This window comes from Leishmania martiniquensis, chromosome 27, assembly GCF_017916325.1.
Source record: "Leishmania martiniquensis isolate LSCM1 chromosome 27, whole genome shotgun sequence".
In the NCBI taxonomy this organism is placed as follows: Eukaryota; Euglenozoa; class Kinetoplastea; order Trypanosomatida; family Trypanosomatidae; genus Leishmania; species Leishmania martiniquensis.
The window spans coordinates 944,595-963,087 of NC_090162.1; the positions used below are offsets into that span (position 1 = coordinate 944,595).

Below are 18,493 nucleotides of genomic sequence, written 5' to 3' on the forward strand. Positions count from 1 at the left end.
GGCACTCCGCGCCACCGTGACACTGAGGATTTCGGTTGCTTCCGGGTTGTCGTGGACACCTTTGCCTCGTCCTCTTCACCTGCTGAGGAGAGTCGGTAGGCACTTTCTCACGCACACACGCCGTGACCGAGAACGGTCATTTGGGGCATGGGGAACTTCGCTCCGTGCGCGCCTCTGTCTGCCCGATCGCACGACAGTCTCCGTGGGCGCGCGGCTGCGCGTGCCCGAGAGAGGATACTTGAGCTATCACGCCTTCCTTTCGTATGGATCACTTGTGAAGCAACACGCGCACATCCCAGCGGCACATTGGCACACGGCAAGCAGCCACATCCGAGAGTAGACACTCCGTAATGAGGGCGGAACCCCTAGAGCTCCATCACACCACCACAAAACGCCGGAACACCTTAGTCAACACCACCGGCGACACCACCGCACTTCGCTCTCTGGGAGAGGAAGAGGGATGCCCCAGTGCCTACACCGCGGCTGCCACGCGCGCGCCTAGCGAGGGAAGCTGAGCGGAGCCACACACACACCTCTGGTCCCAGGTCCTACTCCTCGCGGACAGCAATGCTTGACTGTACACTTGTCCCGGCAACCCTCTTCGACGACAGGTGATCAGGCGGAGCGGGACTTGTACTTGTCGCCGACGAAGTAGAAGACACCGCGAGCGATCTCTTCCGGCAGCTGCCGAATCGCAAGATGGCACGGTATCTCCTTAATCTCTATATGGCGCACTTTTTTGTTCGCAAGGTACTCCCCCACGGGCATGCCGGTCGTCTCGAGGTCGTGCACAATGCTCTTGATCGTGCGCAGGGCGCGGTCGTTCGCGGGGTAGTCCTGGCCGGTGTCCATGTACTCGCCGCGGATGAAGTCATCCACGAGGATGGCGTTTCCGTTGCAGTTACGCACGGAGAGGGGGCGGTTCTCGATGATGAGGGTGTCCTCCAGCGGCCGCCTCAGCCATAAGATGTTCTTCTCGTAGTAATTGTCACCTGTGAACCATTCCTTGCTACGGGAAAGGTACTGCGACACGCGTACACCCATCGGGTCGATTATCCCGAGTACCTGCCGCATGTACCGCTCGCTCGAGGCGGACCACAGAACCACCTCCGCGTCGATAGAGCTGAGGTAGTCAAGCAGCTCGGCAAGGTAGGGGCGGGGAACGAGACCGGCCTTGAGGCGGAACGCCTTGTCACCGTAGGAAACAATGGTCTCATCGACGTCGAGCACGATAGTAAGGCGGCTGCGGTACTGCTTCTTCCGCGGCCCCAGCAAGCCGCTCTCCGCGCGCTGCAACTTCTGCATCTGCCACAGTTTAGCTGTGGCGGCCATCATGAGGACAATGATGGTGAACAGATAGTACCGCACGCCTCGATCAGCCAACATGCGCCGCCAGTACTCGCGAAAGCGTTTGGCGCCATAGAAGCGGTCGTCCGTATAGCCGTCCCACGCGTTCTCCTTATTGGCGTACATGTGCACGCCCCCCTGGCGGCCGGCGCTGCTGGCTGTCCCCAACACTCCAGCGGCCACCTCAGCGTACGACTTGCTCCGCGTCGTCGTGGGCAATTCAGACGCGCTTGCAGCTCCATGGCCACCAGCAGAGACGGCGTAGTGCGACTGACGGTGCAGCGCCGTCTTCTGGAACAAGTCGCGCGGGGCTGAGCCGCCGTCACCCCTGTGCGGCTTCGCACCAGAGACGTCACCGGAGCGGTCTGGGCGGCCAAAAGGTGTCCAGCTGCCAAAGGGGGCGAGCAGTGCACAAGAGCGGCGGCGCATGGCGACGAGGGGTTTCACGCCAAGGCGCACCTGTGTGTTTTACGGCTGCGGCTGCTGCGAGGAGGGGGAAGGGAAGTCGGCACGGCGACACAGCCAACGATAGTTGAGGGGACGGCTGACGGGCAGGGGGTTGGTCTCTGAAACGGTGGAACACTCGGCCGTCAACCTGAGCGAGGGCCTCTGTATGCGTTCCGGGGCGTAAGTCCTTAGGCAGGGACGATCCCAATGGCACCTGAGTGCTCCCTCGAGCAGCGCGGCAGACTCCTCTCTCGATTAAAGAGGACGCGATGCGGCCACGAAGGGGCAACTTCACACACACAAACGCAGAGGAAGACGCGCGCGCTACGTGCCCCCCCCGCCTATGGTACGAGTGATGTACGCCCAAAAAAGGGCAGCGGAAGCGTTCCCGATGGAGTCCTCCTACCCACGTGACCGCTTCTTCTGATTCCTGTGGGATCAAGACGCGCTGTGCGACTGCAGAAGAGGAGGGAGGCGGAGGCGGAGGATGGAGGTGAAAGCGGTGCTAGAGGAGACATGGAAAGGGGTGGGGTGAGGTAGGGTGGGGCGGGTTAGGTAAGGCGGTCATGATTCAGAGTGCATTGTGCAAATAGGGAAAGGCACATGAGTGCTTGGCTCTCGCGATGCGGAACAGCGGTGGGCGTTCCAACACAGCCCTTTCCGACCGTCTCTCTCTCGCTCCCTTCCCTCTTGCCCGCTGTTGCCACCGTATCACACGCAGACACGCCCTCGTTCATCTTCAGCACAGAGCGATGGCAAGAGTCTCTGCCCTACGCTTGGGAACGTGTCAGTCGGTGGTGGGTGTAAATGAGGGATGGGAAGCGGCAGCGGAGAGGGTGCGCAGGTGCCCTGCTATGGCCTCTCCCCTCTCTGGGTCACCCACCCACCCACCCCACACACACCTGGCACCGATCCGCTCTACGAATGTTTGATTCACCTATGCGCGGCGCTCATACATCCATCGTCTTCGCAGCAACTGCTCAGACCCGAAGAGGGCGAGGGCCTGACAACAACACCCTCACCTGGCCGGCACCACACCCGCGCTACCTCACAGGAAGATCCCCTCCATCCGTGTTGGGTACGGCATTCAGCTCCATCAGGGCTGCATGTCGCACAGGTTCCTGCACCTTGGACCCGTGCACACCCCGCGCCTGCTCTCGCGCTCGCTCCTCCTCAGTCATCCTCACCGTATATGCATCACTCAACGAGGGAAGCCGAAGAGGCAGAGAGCCGTGCGGCTCACCCGCGCTTCTTGGACTCTGTCGATGACGATGATGCTGCTGCCGCCGCCCTGCTCGCAGCAGTTCGCTTCCACCATCGATACGCTACGCACACTGTCGCCACGTTCACCACATAGGTAAGACAGCACACCAAGCACAAGTCACGCAGGACTACGACGAGGATGGAGGCGAGGCAGAGAGTAGCCAGGATACTCGGCGCGCTAATGACTAAGATCAGCGTCGGATGCCAACAGCAGAGCATTTCCACCATGTAGTAAGCCACCCCCACGAGCGCGATCGAAGTCTTTGGAAGGCCAAAGAAGCGAGCGCCGACGCCGTACTCCGAGGAGAAGACCTTCGTGCATGAGAAGGGCCCGATATCGCAGTAGGCATTGTACACGACGCCGAGCTGCTTCGCCCGCTCCGCGCGCACCTCGACGTAGTACGCGTAGCTAGACAGAAGACAGCCGGCAAGGCACAGACTCACCAACGACAGGTTCACTTGGAACATTGTGTCTCGGGTTTCCCTCACCATTCTCTTCTGCGGGGGACTGTTTACGGCGTATGCTGCAGCAAAGATGTCGGGTGCCGGTGAAGGTCATAACACATGTGTGAGCGTGTATGTATGTATGTCGCGGGAAGAGGTGAGAGGCGTGCAAGCCGATAAAATGACACAGGAAAAGGGCCGCCAAGATTCTCGGAGGAAACTGAGAAGTTCGAGGTAGGATTGAAGCAAACAAAGAGAGGCGAGGCGGTCGTGCGATACGCGGTCGTTACACCAGCAGACACGGGTACACCGCCTATCGACTGCCTAGCGGATCAGAGGAGTCGTCCGCTCTCACTCCTGCTCTCCCTCACCGGTGCAGATGCGGTGGGGGAAGCCCCCCCTGACAGTCATCTGATCAGCATAGAGGGGGAAGACGGCGAGGCAGCAGCCCTTCTCCCTTCCCTCCCTCCAACCGCACGTGCGCGCGACAGAGAGGAGAGTGTCGAGTGGTTGACAGAAAAAGGGGACGCCACGCGCCTTCTCACACAGCGTACCCCCTCACCTCACCCCTCTTTTCCTTGTCGTCTCGCGCACGTGTTCCATTTCTGCTGCTGTTGTTGCAGCGCACGTGCGCCTCAAGTCTTTCGCTCCTATCCATGTACGTGGTAGACAAGGACCACGCATACGGCCAAGCACACACTCATACAAAATTATGTGCACGCGTGTATCCACAGACGCGCTTCTCTCGAGCGGGGAGGGCGCGGCCGTGGCGACAACCTGTCAACGTCAGTTTGCTTGAGCAGCCACACAAGCGCACGGGCTCGCGTGGTGTGCAAATAAGCAGGGGCAGGAGCGGTGGAGGGAGATGCACCCGCCGACGCGCAGACACATCGACACCATCTCTGCTCGCTTTTGTTGAAAGAGTGGTGTCGCGCAAGTTACTGCCAGACGCACGACAGCGGGAAAAGCGCTGCCCCACCCGCCCCGCGCCGTCCCTGACTCGGCTCGTGCGCCTACTCGTCGGTCCCTAGCTTGAGCGCGTGGACGATGCGCTCCCGCAGCAGGTTCGGGTCGAGGGTGCCGTCCTCGTTCGTACACCCCTCAAAGCCAAGGATACGATCAATGCATACGTCGTTCAGGAAGAGCACACACTGCGGCAATGTCGTCACGCGCAGCCGCTCGACCAGGAAGGGTGAGCGCTCGGCGTCGATTTTCACGAACTTCACTTCCAGCAGAGTGCGTGATAGCTCTGACAAGCGGCGGTCTATCACCTTGCACGACTCGAAGTCTTTGTGATAGAAGTGCACGCACACCCGCTCGCTCCCGCCCTTCTCGCGCACAACAATGTTAAAGAAGTCGTCTTGCGCGATTTCGCGGTACTCCCCATGCTGCTTGCTGAGCCATTCGGCCTCTTTCTCTTTGTTGGCTCGCATGTGTTGCAGGCGTATCCGGCGAAGCTCCATCAGCTCGGCATCCTCGTCGTCCTCCTCCGCGTCCGCCACATGTCCGCGCTCGATTTTATCCACATGCTTCTCTGCAGCCGGGTCGTACACTGGGACGCCGTTGTCGCGGGCGGCTTCAACAATCGGGCGGCGATGCGTCGGGATGACATCGCTCATATCACGACCCTGGCGGTACGCCCGCGAATTCATCTGCTCTATGGTGGCAGTAAGGTTCTCGTTGGCCTTGAGGTTGCTGGCCTCATTCACCACACCACTCGACTTGCCAGAGCCTAGCATGATGCCGCTGTAAGTGTGTATATATATATATATGTGTGTGTGTACGCGTCAGGGAGAGCGCACTCTAGTGGTGGAGAACGACTCTCTCGCAGCTATAAAGGCGTGGGTGCGTGCGTGTGCGTTGTGTGTGTGTGTGTGTGTTGGGGGAGAAGGGGAGGGGGTCGGTCAATGACTCACGCAAGCAGCGACGAAGGAGAAGTGAAGTCTTCCCCTTCTTTCCTCTACGGGCTGTGTATGGTGGCACGTTGCCGACGCCCCCAGTCCAGATGAGACACACAAGACGACGGAGACGGAAAGTTACAAGGCAAGGCTGATGGCGGTCAGTGCAGCCTACGCGGATTGTGTATGTGTGTGTGTGTGCGTATGAGCTTCGAGTGGAGAGAAGCCTCACAGGCAGCTCTGCCAAGGAGTAACGTATCCAGAGACTAGCAGCGTCAATGCTCCCCTCTGTCGACACAAATTCAGAGACTACGCACAGACACAAAAAAAAAACGGCCGCCGCCTCTTGAGGCCCTGGTCATCATCAACGCCTCACGCAGCGACAGCGAATGCACCATTACACCGGAAAGACGCGAAAAGGGGGGAAATACGCAGTCACGCAGCAGGAGCGATATAGATAGACGTCTGGAAGGAGATGTGGAGGCAATGCTGCTCAGACGTCCGAGCACTGGCACCGCTGCCTCTCGCATGCCCTTATTCCGTCCCATCTGGTCGTGTGTGTGTGTGACTCACTCGTTCGGCAGCACCCCACTTATCCACCAGCAGCGGTCTGGCAGCTGCCGCCCTCCATTGCGACGTTCAGGCGTACACACAACATGTACATCAGAATGCAGGCGCAAAAGAGCGGCAGCAGCGTAGGCGCCCATCTCATGATGGGCTTCCAGGCATGACGTCACGAGATGCGTGCACGAGAGCGAGAGGAAAAGGCGCAGAGAGCGCGCAAAGCGCTGTCACGGGGCAGCACGCATGAAAAAAGCTCTCTCAGCCCTGTAGAGGGAGGGGGGAGGCGACATCAGGAGGCAGCAAGTCAAGCCACAACCATGCCGTTTCATGTGTGGGGGGAGGGAGGGAGAGGGAGATGTGTATGGGTGTGTGCGGTGGATGCCAAGCTGGCCGCTGGCCTGCGCACCCACACCATCCGTTCGGAGATGAGACAGGAAGAGAGGAAGGCGGTCGAGCTCAGAGCGAATTTGCGCTGATGCGAAAGAGTGAGAAGAGGAGGGGAAGTGAAGTGAAGTTTGGCATACACATACACGCACACAGAGCACAGAAAAGCGGTGTGAGAGGTGTCCATAGAAACAGACTGTCGCAAAGACGGAAAGAGAGAGTGCCGCTGTGCGTGTGTGTCTGTCTGTGTGTGTGTCTGCCAGTCTGTGTGGGCGAGTGCGTCAGCAAATCAAGCCGAAGAAAACGCTCACTCAGATGTACCGAGGGAGAAGGCGGACACCGAACTTTTCAACAGGGGACGGAAACACAAGCCGGCGAGCCCATCGCGTGCGCATCTCATCCCCCCCCCCGCGTCCCCTTGGCCGAAGGAGATGCGCGCGAGTGAGAGAGGCACCGCGCACAAGGGGAGGGGAGGGGCACCAGCAGCACAGGAGTGCGTCTATGCGAGGCAGTCGCAGCTCACCACATTCCGCAAAACAGCAGAGAGAGGTGGAGAGGAGAGCAAGCGCCAGTAGAAAGCAGCCAGATGCACACACGCACACACACAGACAGACAGACATCTATACGTGTACGTATGCGTCTCAACACACGCAGGCATGGCAGACGTATAGCTCTGCTTGTACTGAGACAAGGCAGACGCATGAAGGGCATGGAGACCGACGGTGAGAAAGAAGGCGCGGCGAGGCACCATCACCGCTACCACGCGCACACACGTGTCATCCAAATACGTGGAGGAGGATGAGGAAAGAGGAGATGACCCGTCTTCCACATCTACTGATTCCGCAGCGCATTCGCCGCACGCAAAAAGCTCTCGTTTGCCAGCGCTCTACGCAACCCTGGCTCGTGCTCATCCACGCCCAGCTGCACGCCATACTCGTGCAGCTGTTGTCGAAAGCCAATGTTCGGCGACGCACACGGGCGGCGGTGCTGAACCAGATGAATCGCAGCAGACGAGCTGAGGCGCAGCTTCCGCATGAGATAAGCGGACACCACCGTCGGAGCGCGAGAAATGCCGGCGCCACAATGAACAAGCACTCCGCCACGGCTCTTTACGAGCGCGTTCTCAATAAACTCAAAGGTGCGCGCAAAGTGGGGCGTCATGTCGTAGTCGGGGCGGTCGTCTGCGGACAGCGTCATGTACATGAAGTTCCCCGGGAAGCGTGGCTGTGTGCCAATGCAGCAGCACACGTGCGTGATGCCGTGGCGTTGCATGAGCGCACGATCGCTCGCTGGGTGGTAGGAGCCGCACCACAGGCCAGGGACGACCTCCTGCATCTGGCTGAGGCAATCGATTCCAAAGCTGCTCGAGCCACGAGCGCCGCCGCACTCCGCAACTGCGCTGCCCAGCGCGCCACTACTGCTCGAGCTTCCCGCAGGCCCGCTCTCGTCCGTCAGCAGCACCATCTGCCGCAGCTCCTTCGTGACGGCAGGATCCCCAAGCTCGCTGCAGAGCTCTTCCAGAAGCTCACAGACGACCTTGCGGGCCTCAGCAAGCCCTTCCTGATCGATGGGCAGATTTGTCGCCATCATTCGGAACGCCTCCAAAGGCTCTCGAAGGATGGGTGGCATCTGAATGCGATTGTTTAGAGAGGCACTGGTGCCGGTCTGCGTGCGCTGCGGATGTGACTGCGCGCTGCTCCGGGGAGCCGACGCGGATGAAGCGGTGGGGGTGCTGCAGTTGGAGTCATCGAGGCACTCGGCGGCTTTGTTGAGAGTGGCGAGTTGAGGGTAGGCTGAAAGGAAGCGCAGTACGCGGAAAAAAAGGTTTAGGTCGCCCTCGGGGAGGTGGTGAAAGGCGCCCTGCGGCGGCGGCGGCCTCATCATCTTGGGCGGCATGGCGAAGATGCTCCTTCACTCCAATGGAAGAGGCTGGCGAGCAGGCTGTGATGCGACAGAGGGGCGGGGAAGAGGTGCAGCTTGCGCTGGTGACAGCAGGCCGCGTCGTTCGTGCGTCTGTATAAAGATCCCGGTGCGAGTGGCGTTGCTCACGTTTGCCGTTTAGCCCTCCGCTGTGGTTGAGGCGAATGTGGTTCGTAGTGATGGCGATGGGAATGGAGATGGGGGGGAGGAGGCGTCGTAGACAGCTTTTTTACCAGGGAGAGAGAACGTATGGCGGAACACTGTCTCGATAGGAAAGGGAGGAGAGAGGGCGTGTGGCGGGGGCGTGTCAAAGTGCATCGGTGCTGCTGCTACTTTACCCGTTGGATGGAGCTGCGCAGCGGAGGGGGGTGAGCCAAAGTGCTCGGGCACTGCTCTTGCGTGTGGGGCGGTACGACGGTGCGCGTGAGAGAACCAAAAAGGAGCGCGGGAGTGGACGGAACGAATCGCTTCGTAACGGAGCCCACCGCGCTGGCGGCGCAACGGGGAGGGGAGAGAGAGGGGGGACAGAAAGACCCCTACCCCTTCTCGTTTGTGAAGTGGACGAAAATAGCAACATGAACGGCGGGGCAGCCGACTCAGACTCAGCACACCCAGTAGCGCCTCTTGCTCGGCACTCGGCAGACTCTCCACACCACCACCACCACGCAACAAGCACGCCTGCCTCAGTGCGGCGGTGCTGCATCCCGCGACCAGTACACCTGCGACTGCACCTGCTCGTCGGTCATTCTCAGCTGCCGCTGGCGATCATGCTCTGGCAGGCGATAATTTAGAAACACAACACGCATCTCCTCCGGTGTCATTTCGTTGAACCAGCCGCGCGTGTTGAGGTAGCGACGCGCCATTTCTCGATGGCGCCTATCCTGCGTAAAGAGGCTCTTGGGGTGAGACGACTTCCACAGCGCGTTCAGCAGGTTAGCATCCTTCAGGCCCTCCTCAAGCTGTGCGTTGGTCAGCGGCGCCATGTTCGGTCGATGCAGACGCTCAATCAACGGGGCGGACTCGAGCTCCTTCGCCTTCAGTGCCTCGTACTGCGCCATGTGCACTTGACGGTACTTCTCGCTCTCCTCCATGTACTGCTTCTCCGTCATACCCTTCACGGGCGAACTGTGCGTGGTATCAACGCCGATGATGGCAATGCCCATGCGTCTCGCCTGGCCAATGACACGCCGCACACGCACCTCTATGGGTGGGTACTCGACCTTGCCCCACGACATCTGCTTCATCTTGGCGATCTCGTAGCACATCTCTAGGGTTAGGTAGGCGCAGTAGCTGCCGCGCAGCACAACGGGGCCCGTCTCGCCTCTTTTCTTGCGAATGGCTCGCAGCAGAAACCACGCCGTCGGCGGCGGCTCGATTCGGAAGATGTACGACTTGTCGAAGTACACCTGAATCCGCACGATGAGATCGACGTCCTCCTTGAAGTGCGGCTTCGTGCGGTCGTTGAACGCCTTGGCGAAGTCCATCGCCTTCAGCCCCAGCTTCGAGAACTCCTGGCCAACCGGCGGCCCTGTGGCGGCCTTGCCTGCTTTGATGAAGAAGCGCCAGTTGTGCAGCACCGCCTTGTTCGGAAAGTCCGGTACGGCGAAGATGTCCTTTGCCTTCGCCTCCACCTTGGGGTCGAGAAAACGGTTGCTTCCGGGCTCGATATTGACCGTCTTCGGCCGCGCCTTGAGGTGCCACAGCACACCACGTCGCAGCATTTCAGCGGAGCAGGCGAGGTGGAGCGCCGTCGTGCCTCAGATGCGGGGAAGGAAAAAGCCGACGACAGTAACAGCCCGCAGCAGAGTGCTCGTGCCTCTGTGTCTTTGTGGGGGGGGGAGGAGGGGGACGAGTTGCCTCTTCAACAGAGGGGCTCGACGGGCGCGTGCGTCTGTGCACGCGCAATCACCTGCGGGAAGAGATGCAACTAAAACGAGGAGCGCCCGCTACGCCGTCTGGAGATGCTGCCCGAGAGGACAGAAACACCCCGAACGAGAGAAGGGGGCGAGGATGGGCGCAGCAAGAGAGATGGTGCGCGCCCGCCTCTGCCTATGCGTGTGTATGGGCGTGTGTGTGTGTGTTGACCCGCTCCATAAAGCGCACCACAAGCACGCACACCAAGACCCACTCGCACACACAACTCTTAATCGAGTACTTGAACGACTCGTAGCGTCAGGCACTAGGGCAGAGAGGCCCCAAAGACGCGTTAGCACATGCGAGCCATGAAGACAGCAAGAGAGTGGAAGAAGAAGAGAGTCCTGGTGACTGCAGTAGCAAGCCGAGTGAAGTAGGTGCGCATCTGTGTGGATGGTGTGCTTACCTTTGCTTCGAGGGGGAGGGGGCGGCCAGCACGGGCCGCACTCACATCAACGCACAAAGACGGGATATGCCCCCTCAACCTCCACCGAGGGGGATCAACGCGTCTGTCGCACGTCATGTGCGCTCTTCGCCTCTGCCCAGCGGCGCCGTTTTCAGGAAGGAAAAGCAACGTGTGATGAAGGGGGGGCGTTGATGGGCACGTGCGTACGTCTGGCTGTGTGTGTGTGGTTGGGGGAGCGGGGGTAGGAGCGTGCAAACCCGCTGGTCGACTGGCGGCGATCTTGTGAAGCGTAAGTAAAGGCGTCCTGTGCGATGCGCAGCAGTCACGCCGCCCTGAGCCCTCTCTCCCCCTCTCCTTCTAACAACAACGTCTGCCTTACCATAAGCAGTAGGCGCCACGCTGCGCGATCCACGTCCTTTGGTGTGGAGGTGGAGAGAGGAGGAAGGAGGGGCGCATTCCTGCCCATGCTCTAGTGAGTTGCGTCGGTAATGTGTCGGCTACGGAGGTGCGCACGGTAGCTCGGGCCCGTGGGTCGTCAAGCATCGCTCGCACCGCACACACCCGTGTAACACGTGGCTTCGAGAGAGCTTCATGTCCTGCAGGTATGCCCACTTGGTCTCTGTGTTGATGTGCTCCCTCTCGTGTGGACGGAGTAGGAGACACAGGCGGCGCAGCGTCGCAAAGCCGATCTCGTCAAAGATAGTGCTGGCGTTGACCACATCGATCAAGTCGAGGGCTGCAAGAAGCAGCCGACGAGTCCATGCGTCCTGCAGGGAGGGCGGAAGCGCCGGTAGTGGCTCGTGACACTGGTGGGCGTGATCGTCCTTGTTGAGATGCCGTCGCCGCGGTGACCTCGAGCTCGGCAGCGAGTCCTTGATGCGGTGTTCGGCAAGAGTGCACACACCGTCCAAGACCTGGCGCACATCTACGATTGCCGAGTGCGCCATTCCCCTCTCATGGCCACTGCTCTCGAGCACAGCCACTAGCGGCTCGGCGGAGCAGGCCTGCTGCGCAGACGTCAAGTCACACCCGCGCCAGGGCAGGCGCTCGTGCAAGCAGTGCTGGGGATAAAGCACGCACGAATGCCTGCCTGAGTCGCAGCAGCGAGGTGGCGCTACCGACACGGACGAGGTGATGAGTCGAACTCCAGAGAGAACAAAACGTGACAGCCACGCCCAGTCCAGTCTCCGGCGGGGTGCTGTCACAGACACACAAGAGGAAGTCGCCCTCGTGGCTCCACCGCTGTCGATGCCGGTGGGCGTCGAGGCTGCATGCTTGGGCGGTGGCACTTCAAGTGCAACCCCCTCTTGGAGGGCGTGCGCCAGGGCTTTCAGGAGCAGTCGCAGAGCCATGGCATGCTCTCCAGGCAGTAGCGGTAGCGGGGCCGGCGCAGCTTCGTCGCTCGCCTGGCGTGGCAGGGACGGGGGCGCCGGCTGCCTGATACCATCACCAGTACCAGCATGAGGTATGCCGGGTATATCATACGCGCACGACGACCGACCCCACGCGCACCACCCGCAAGAGGCGCACACGTCGACCATCAAGAGGGGGCGAAGGCGCAGCGGCAACCGCGCGGACGGAGCCGCCGCCTCCGGTGTCTCAGACGTCACACTCGCCCCGCATGAAGCGCAGATGACAGCGGTCGTCGCGCCTGTCAAGCACGAGCGAGGAAGCCATTGCGCATTCGACTGCGGCACCGTCGTCGCTCCCTCCACTGATCGCGCTGCAGAGAAGACTTTCGAGGCTAAGCCCCCAGTGCCCCGCAGCCCAGGCTGTCGCACAGTGATGTAGCCAGGCAACGGTGCGCTCGCTGGTAGCAGCACCGCCTCCACCACCGCCGAAGCGGTCGTCGGAGAAAGCTGCGCTGCTGCGTCACTCCACGCAAAGCGATCGCGAAACGGGCTCAGTACCTCGGCTAGATGGCGCGGCGTGAAGGCGCACGCGGCGCAGCTGTGAGAGGGAGGCGCCGCGGTTGCGCCTGAGTCGCCATCAGCGTCTTGTGTCGCTAAGTTGATACGGTTGACGTGCATGCAGCCGCCATGCAAGCACAGCCATCGTGTGGCGCTTGGAACGCGCAACGGGGCGTCCGCGCCTGCGGAGGAGGAAGAGGCTTCATCGTCCGCTTGCGAATCGGTCGCGCTGGCGTCCATCACAACACGTGTCACCTGTGTCACCCACCGCCACCACCCATCGGAGACGGCCTTCCGCACCTCAATCGGCCATGTCAGCGGCGCGTGGCACTGCCAGCAATGAAGCATGCCAGTACGACTTTCCGCATTGCAGGAGGGGCACGCCTGCATCAGCCAAGGTATCGCAATGAACGGTGCGGCAGCGTTGTGCGTCTCCGTCAAGCGTCCGAGGCCAGGCAACAGAGGCAACGCCGATGGCAACGACGACACCGTGGCCATCCGCGTCGCCCTCGGTACAGCGGCAGCAGCAGCGGGCCGGCCGGCACCGCAGAGTTCGCAGTGAGTACGTATCCCAGGGTTGAGCACCACCGTGCACTCGACGCACCACCACAGATACAGCAAGTGCTGTCCCGTAACAGCAGCAGGTGGAATAGCGCTGGTGACAGATGTGGACGAGCACGATGGCGGCCTGGTCGACGATGAAGCGCAGCTTGCGGCAGGCGGCTTGCAGAGCTCTCGAATGCGCTGATGGAGTGCACCGCACTGTTCGCACCACGGAAGCATACGCGCCTCAATGGACTTGGGGCTATACTGACAACACTTACAAGCCAGTGCAGCCGCAGCGTAGCTTGCGTCGCTGCTCTCGCCTGCCGCACCGGCCACCGCCTCACGCTTCTGCGGATCGGTCGTCGCTCGCCGGCATCCGCGGCAGAAGAACACGTGCTGGGGATCGTTCAGGGTCCGGCAGTGCGCACATGTCCAGTGCCGCAGGAGCACGACGCGCGCGATGGCAGCAGAGGTGGTGAACCGACTGGCTGCGCGACCAGTGCCGGCGACGGTGGCAGCAGCAGCAGCAGCAGTACCTCCGACTGCGAAGCCCCTAACCACAGCAGACGACAGGCCCTGTGCCAGAGCATCCACGCGGCCCGCATCGACTGTGGACGCACGTGCCAAAGGGTCTGCAGGTGATGAGGGCGACTTCGGCACCTCTTCGCTCCCCTGAGACGAGGACGGCGGGAGCAGCAATGACCCACACACATCACAGCTCAAGCCACGATCATCACAGTCGTCCACGGATGACGTCAAGCACATGCACGCGCGGCACTGCAGGAGCACCGATGACAAGGCATGGCACCGCTTGCAGGCCTTTGCATATCGGCTATTCCACAGGTAGCACCCGCTGCACTGCCAGGGCTGGCGCTGCTCCTCCTCGGCACGACGGCACTGCAAGATCAAGCTCATGCGATCATGGTAGAAGCTGATGCTCCCTCCAGAGCAAGCGACTGCACGCTGCCCAGTCACAATGAAAGGGCCTCTCGGCTTGGTGACACTCGCAGAGGCCACGCACCACTTCAGCGAGCTCAGCAGCCGCTCAAGCCCCTCCAAGGCGATGCGCGGCATCAAGCGCAGAGTATCCAACGCATAACGCTCAGTGAAGCCGGCGCTCCACGCGCGGCAGCGAGATAGGAGCTGCACATCACGTGGCGTGAGCGCCTCTTTCTCCGTGCTTTGGGCTGAAGTCGTGGTGGTAGCCACTGGCGGCGTCGTTGCCGTCAGTGGTATGCACAGTCGATAGGCAAGGGCTGTGGGCACGGAAGTGCTTGTGCGCGGATAAATTCCGGAGCTGTTCGTCGAGTGGTCAGCCGCTGCAGGCGCCTCGACGAGCTTGTAAAGCTCACCAAGGAGCCACACAGCCGTCCACGCTACCCGTGCATCACTCTCTGCCAGAGAGCTGTCGTCGTTGGCGGCTGGTCGAGAGCCTGCAGTGTCCGGCGGCGCCCTCGGCGGCAGCGGCGTCGCCAGCTGCGCCAGACGCGCTAACAGCAGTCGAGCGATCGGCAGCTGAGGATAACCAGAGAGGAGCCTGGCTGTCACGGCACGGAGGTACCGATCTGTGAGGGATAGCCTCGGTGACGTCGAAGGAGACGCTGACGAAGCCTCGGCGCCGTCGCTGCTGCGTCGGCCCAAGTACGGCGCCACGCAAGACGTCCACAGCTCAACTGTCTTGGCCAGAAGTCCCTTCTGCGGATTTTCGTCGAGATGGCAGCGCAAAACATATGTGCAGAGCACAGCCGTCGCGCGAGTGCGCTCCTCTGCGGAGGTGCACGGCTCTGGAGACAGAGGGAGCAACGAAGACGGAGAAAGCGGAGAAGTGCCGGACTTCGATCTGATTGGCCGACGTGCAGTTGGGGGTAGCGTGGTCGCGGTATCATCATGGGGCCCGCTGGCAGCGGCCTCAGGGGATACCGAGGTGAGGCCTCGCATGAGTGCATGAAGGCACAGAGGCAGTGGAGCCGGCAGTGCGTTCAGGTGTGCATACAAGGAGTACAATCGTGTACGCAGCTCCGCCGGGAGCGGCGCCTCCGCCTCTCCTGATGTGGCCTCGGTAAAGGCGATAACAGCGTTCGGGGGCGCCCCGGAGGCATGAACGGCCTCCAGCCATCGCGAGTCTTGCACCAAGGCGGCCGCCGCACCCTCGATCGCCTCTAGCAGCATCTGGCGCACGGCAATCGCACTGGAAGGCTGGAGCAACGGTGAATGCGAGGAGGCGGGCGACGGATACGTCACTGGAGCCCCTCGCGCGGTCGCATCCATGTGTAGCAACGATACCAGCACCTGCACAGCGGCGCTGTACTGTCCACACTGCAGCAGCGACCGCCCCACCTCCCAGCTCGCCCCCATCGATGGATACCGAAAGTACAGTGCACACACCTGCTCCGGCACGCCCCAGCGGGCGAGCACCTTGGCACTCAGGCGAAGCCCCTCCTGCAGCTTGGCAATCAGCCCAGCGCGGGTGCGCGGTGTGAGCCACCGCAGCAACATCGACCTGCGCACATGGGACACAGCGTAGGACACATCGCGGTCTTCGGTCGCTGCGGATTGGCCACCAACGTTCCCACCCGGCTTGGCTGGTTCCGAGTCACTACCGGCCCTCCCCGCTACCTCGCCGTCTGAGGCCTCCAGCACCGTGAGGTGCTGCGCACACTCTTGCTGAAGGTATGCCACCTGATGCAGTACGGCGGTCTTGTCCACCGCTGCGCTGTCGACAGCGTGCTCGCTCACGTGACCGATGGTGATGAGAGCGTACGCGTCGAAGAGAACGACCTCGCGCCACAGCATCGCACCTGCCTGATGTCGTTGCGGATGATACGTCGGCTGTGAGCGATCGCGATGACGGCGCCGTCGACCCTCCTCCTGCGAGGTGGGCGCGGCGGGTCGCGGTTGCAGTAGCTCGCCCGACAAGAGGCGGCGACGCCATTGCGCCGCAGTTTCCGCCATCGATAAAGAGCCCGTGATGCCATCGGCGCTACGACGGAAGGCGTCATTCCTGTGCGGCCGCTGTTCCTTCTGTTGAGACAGGTGCGTATCTGCGACGGAGCCAGACGGGCTAATCCGCCCACTCACCATCGCATGCAGCTGCAGCAGCGGCACAAGACGACGATGACGCTGTAGAGAACACGCAATACGTCGCAGGGAGATGTAACAGCCAACGGCATGGAACTGCAACTCTTCCAGCGTGGCAGTCGTCGAGCTTGACGATGCCGGAAGATCATTTCCCGGAGCCTTGGGGCTCGATGAAGAGAGCGCATGGCTATGTCTGTGTACGTTCGCAGCTTCGCTGAGTTCGATGATCGCATCCACAGCGTGGGCACAGCTTCGCACCATTTCACTGACCACCAGTTGCCAGTAGGGGTGCCACGTGCCGTAGGAGCCGCTGTTGCTCCACCCGACTACGTCTGTAACGCCGCACGCTGCATACCACTCCCGCAGCCACCCCTCATCTGCTGCCCTTCGGATGTCAGCACCGCCGTCTCTTTCGCGCGTGAACGTCTGCGCCCCCGCGATGTTCGTAGCCTCTGTGTCCAGAACGCCCTGCCACGGCCCAAATGTATGCGCCCTCGCCACCGCCGCTCCCGCGTCGTTTTTCGGCGACGCCGCAGGTGTTGGTGGAAGCTGAAGCAGCTCGCTGCTTTGTGCGGCGCACACGCGATCTGCGGCGGCGGTCATCCATGCGCTCACAGCCGACCAGCTTGCAGCACTCCCCCTGGGCGTTTGCGCCGAGGTTGCCCGGAGCGACGGTGTCATCCGGATATGCCTCGTGGAGTAGCGGTGAAGCAGCCACGGCACACAACTCTGCCAAGCGGCTGCAGATACCGAGCCACTGTCCTCGTCCCCGCCGCGCTGGCTGTGGTGTATGGCCACCGCTGCTGCCTCGACAAGCATGGTGACCGGCACCGCCACCCCAGCATCTGCCGCCGCCGTGAAAACATGGACGAGGCAGGCCAGGGACTGGGCGTCTCGCTCGTAAGCGCCGCGCAACGCCACAAGCTCAGCGACCACGTGGGCTTCCTCCTTGAAGAATGACGCAGCCTCCTCATGCACTGCCTTTCTAGGGCTGCCGAGCGTGTCGGCCCGACGCGATGCCCTTCGAGTGGCCCATCTCTTGAGAACCAGCTCCATCACTTGCAGGCGCCGCAGCACACACTGGACAACATCGACTTGCAATGGCAGTAGCCACGTCTCTTCCGCATCCGTCCACGTCGCCACCAGCTGAGCTGGAGAGCGCCTGTCCTTTAATGATTGCCGGCGTGGTGCGCTACTCTGGCGTCCATTTGAAGTAGAGGGCGTCGTTCTCGGCGCAGCCATGGGCAGTGACTGATGCGAGATGCGGTACGCACGCAGCAGATCGCCCAAGGCGCGGACTTCGCAATGCAGTCGCAGAAAGTCCCCCTCCTGCTGGGAAGACGGTTTAGCCGGCGGCGGTGGTGCCATGCCCCCCGACATCTCTTCGGACACCGTCAGCACGCCAGGCGAGTACGGGCCTGCAATAGAAGCGGGGTATGCAGCACCCCACCGCCGGAGCTGCAGAAGGTAGAACAGTGTAGAGGCCAAAGGTACCTCTTCGGCTGCCTCGCCGGCGCTGCTGCCGCTGTGAATGGCTGGAAAAGCGGAGGCTGGCACGACCGCGGACGGGTGAGACTCACCACCTCCGCGTAAAGCGGGAGTCCGCGAAGGCGTGACTACCTCATCCGATACGAACGGCGGCGAGGCTGTAGTACCCGCCGCTTGCACCGCCCCCAGTGCAGCAGGCAAGCGCCAAGCGGGGATCGACAATGGCGCACCGAGGAGGGGCGGCGGCGCGGCCAGACGAGGCTGGTTGAGCGGAGAGGGGCCAGCACCTACGCATGGCTCTCGGCAAGCGGGAGGCGAAAGAAGAGCAGTCAGCGCATGAGGTCGCCTCATGGCGTCGGTCCTCCTCTCTGTTCACCCCCTATCCAGCCTGTGGCAGCTGTGCAGGTGAGCAGTCGGAGTCGGGAGAGGCGAGCAGAGTGCAGTAACAACAAAAAAAAGCGGAGGAAGCGGACAAGAGTGAGCCGCAATCGATTTTATGTAGTCGTGTTTCTTTTCTTTTCCGCACTGCAGCATTCCTCCGTGACACATCATTCCCCCCGCCCTCTCTCACGCTCATACGAGTCTCCCCCTTCCACCCATGCGTGCACCATATACGCACAACCAGCAACGTGTCCTTTAGGCGTGCGTGTTGGCGTGTTAGCGCGAGGGCGGGGTGTGGGTGGGGATAGAATCGAGTCGATACGGAAGGGAAAAAAAGAGGTACAAAAGACGCGGCCGTATCTCATGTCAGTGTGTGTGCGTGTGCATCGCAAACGGAGAAGTGGTCGATAGTGCGATAAGGACAGGTGACAAGGAGGAAGAGAGTGATCGGTAGAGCGGGGCGGCGTGAGCTGCGAGCAGCGCCTAGGGCATCATAGAGGAAC

At 61.5% G+C, this 18,493-nt stretch overlaps 6 protein-coding genes across 6 annotated transcripts; all 6 read right to left on the bottom strand.

Moving 5' to 3' along the window:
- Window positions 1-615: 615 nt before the first annotated feature.
- LSCM1_03571 (uncharacterized protein) lies at window positions 616-1,776 on the bottom strand (the record flags this gene model as incomplete). The annotated part of the gene is made up of 1 exon (XM_067321106.1): window positions 616-1,776. The coding sequence occupies one exon, from the start codon at window positions 1,774-1,776 to the stop codon at window positions 616-618; it is 1,161 nt and encodes a 386-aa protein (XP_067177716.1).
- Window positions 1,777-3,033: 1,257 nt separating this feature from the next.
- On the bottom strand, window positions 3,034-3,525 carry LSCM1_03572 (uncharacterized protein; the record flags this gene model as incomplete). Its single annotated transcript, XM_067321107.1, has 1 exon — window positions 3,034-3,525. The coding sequence occupies one exon, from the start codon at window positions 3,523-3,525 to the stop codon at window positions 3,034-3,036; it is 492 nt and encodes a 163-aa protein (XP_067177717.1).
- Window positions 3,526-4,514: 989 nt separating this feature from the next.
- Window positions 4,515-5,240, bottom strand: LSCM1_03573 (uncharacterized protein; the record flags this gene model as incomplete). The annotated part of the gene is made up of 1 exon (XM_067321108.1): window positions 4,515-5,240. One exon carries the CDS (start codon window positions 5,238-5,240, stop codon window positions 4,515-4,517), a length of 726 nt encoding a protein of 241 aa, XP_067177718.1.
- Window positions 5,241-7,178: 1,938 nt separating this feature from the next.
- On the bottom strand, window positions 7,179-8,243 carry LSCM1_03574 (uncharacterized protein; the record flags this gene model as incomplete). The annotated part of the gene is made up of 1 exon (XM_067321109.1): window positions 7,179-8,243. One exon carries the CDS (start codon window positions 8,241-8,243, stop codon window positions 7,179-7,181), a length of 1,065 nt encoding a protein of 354 aa, XP_067177719.1.
- A 707-nt stretch (window positions 8,244-8,950) lies between these two features.
- LSCM1_03575 (uncharacterized protein) lies at window positions 8,951-9,988 on the bottom strand (the record flags this gene model as incomplete). Its single annotated transcript, XM_067321110.1, has 1 exon — window positions 8,951-9,988. The coding sequence occupies one exon, from the start codon at window positions 9,986-9,988 to the stop codon at window positions 8,951-8,953; it is 1,038 nt and encodes a 345-aa protein (XP_067177720.1).
- A 1,096-nt stretch (window positions 9,989-11,084) lies between these two features.
- LSCM1_03576 (uncharacterized protein) lies at window positions 11,085-17,177 on the bottom strand (the record flags this gene model as incomplete). The annotated part of the gene is made up of 1 exon (XM_067321111.1): window positions 11,085-17,177. One exon carries the CDS (start codon window positions 17,175-17,177, stop codon window positions 11,085-11,087), a length of 6,093 nt encoding a protein of 2,030 aa, XP_067177721.1.
- Window positions 17,178-18,493: the final 1,316 nt, after the last annotated feature.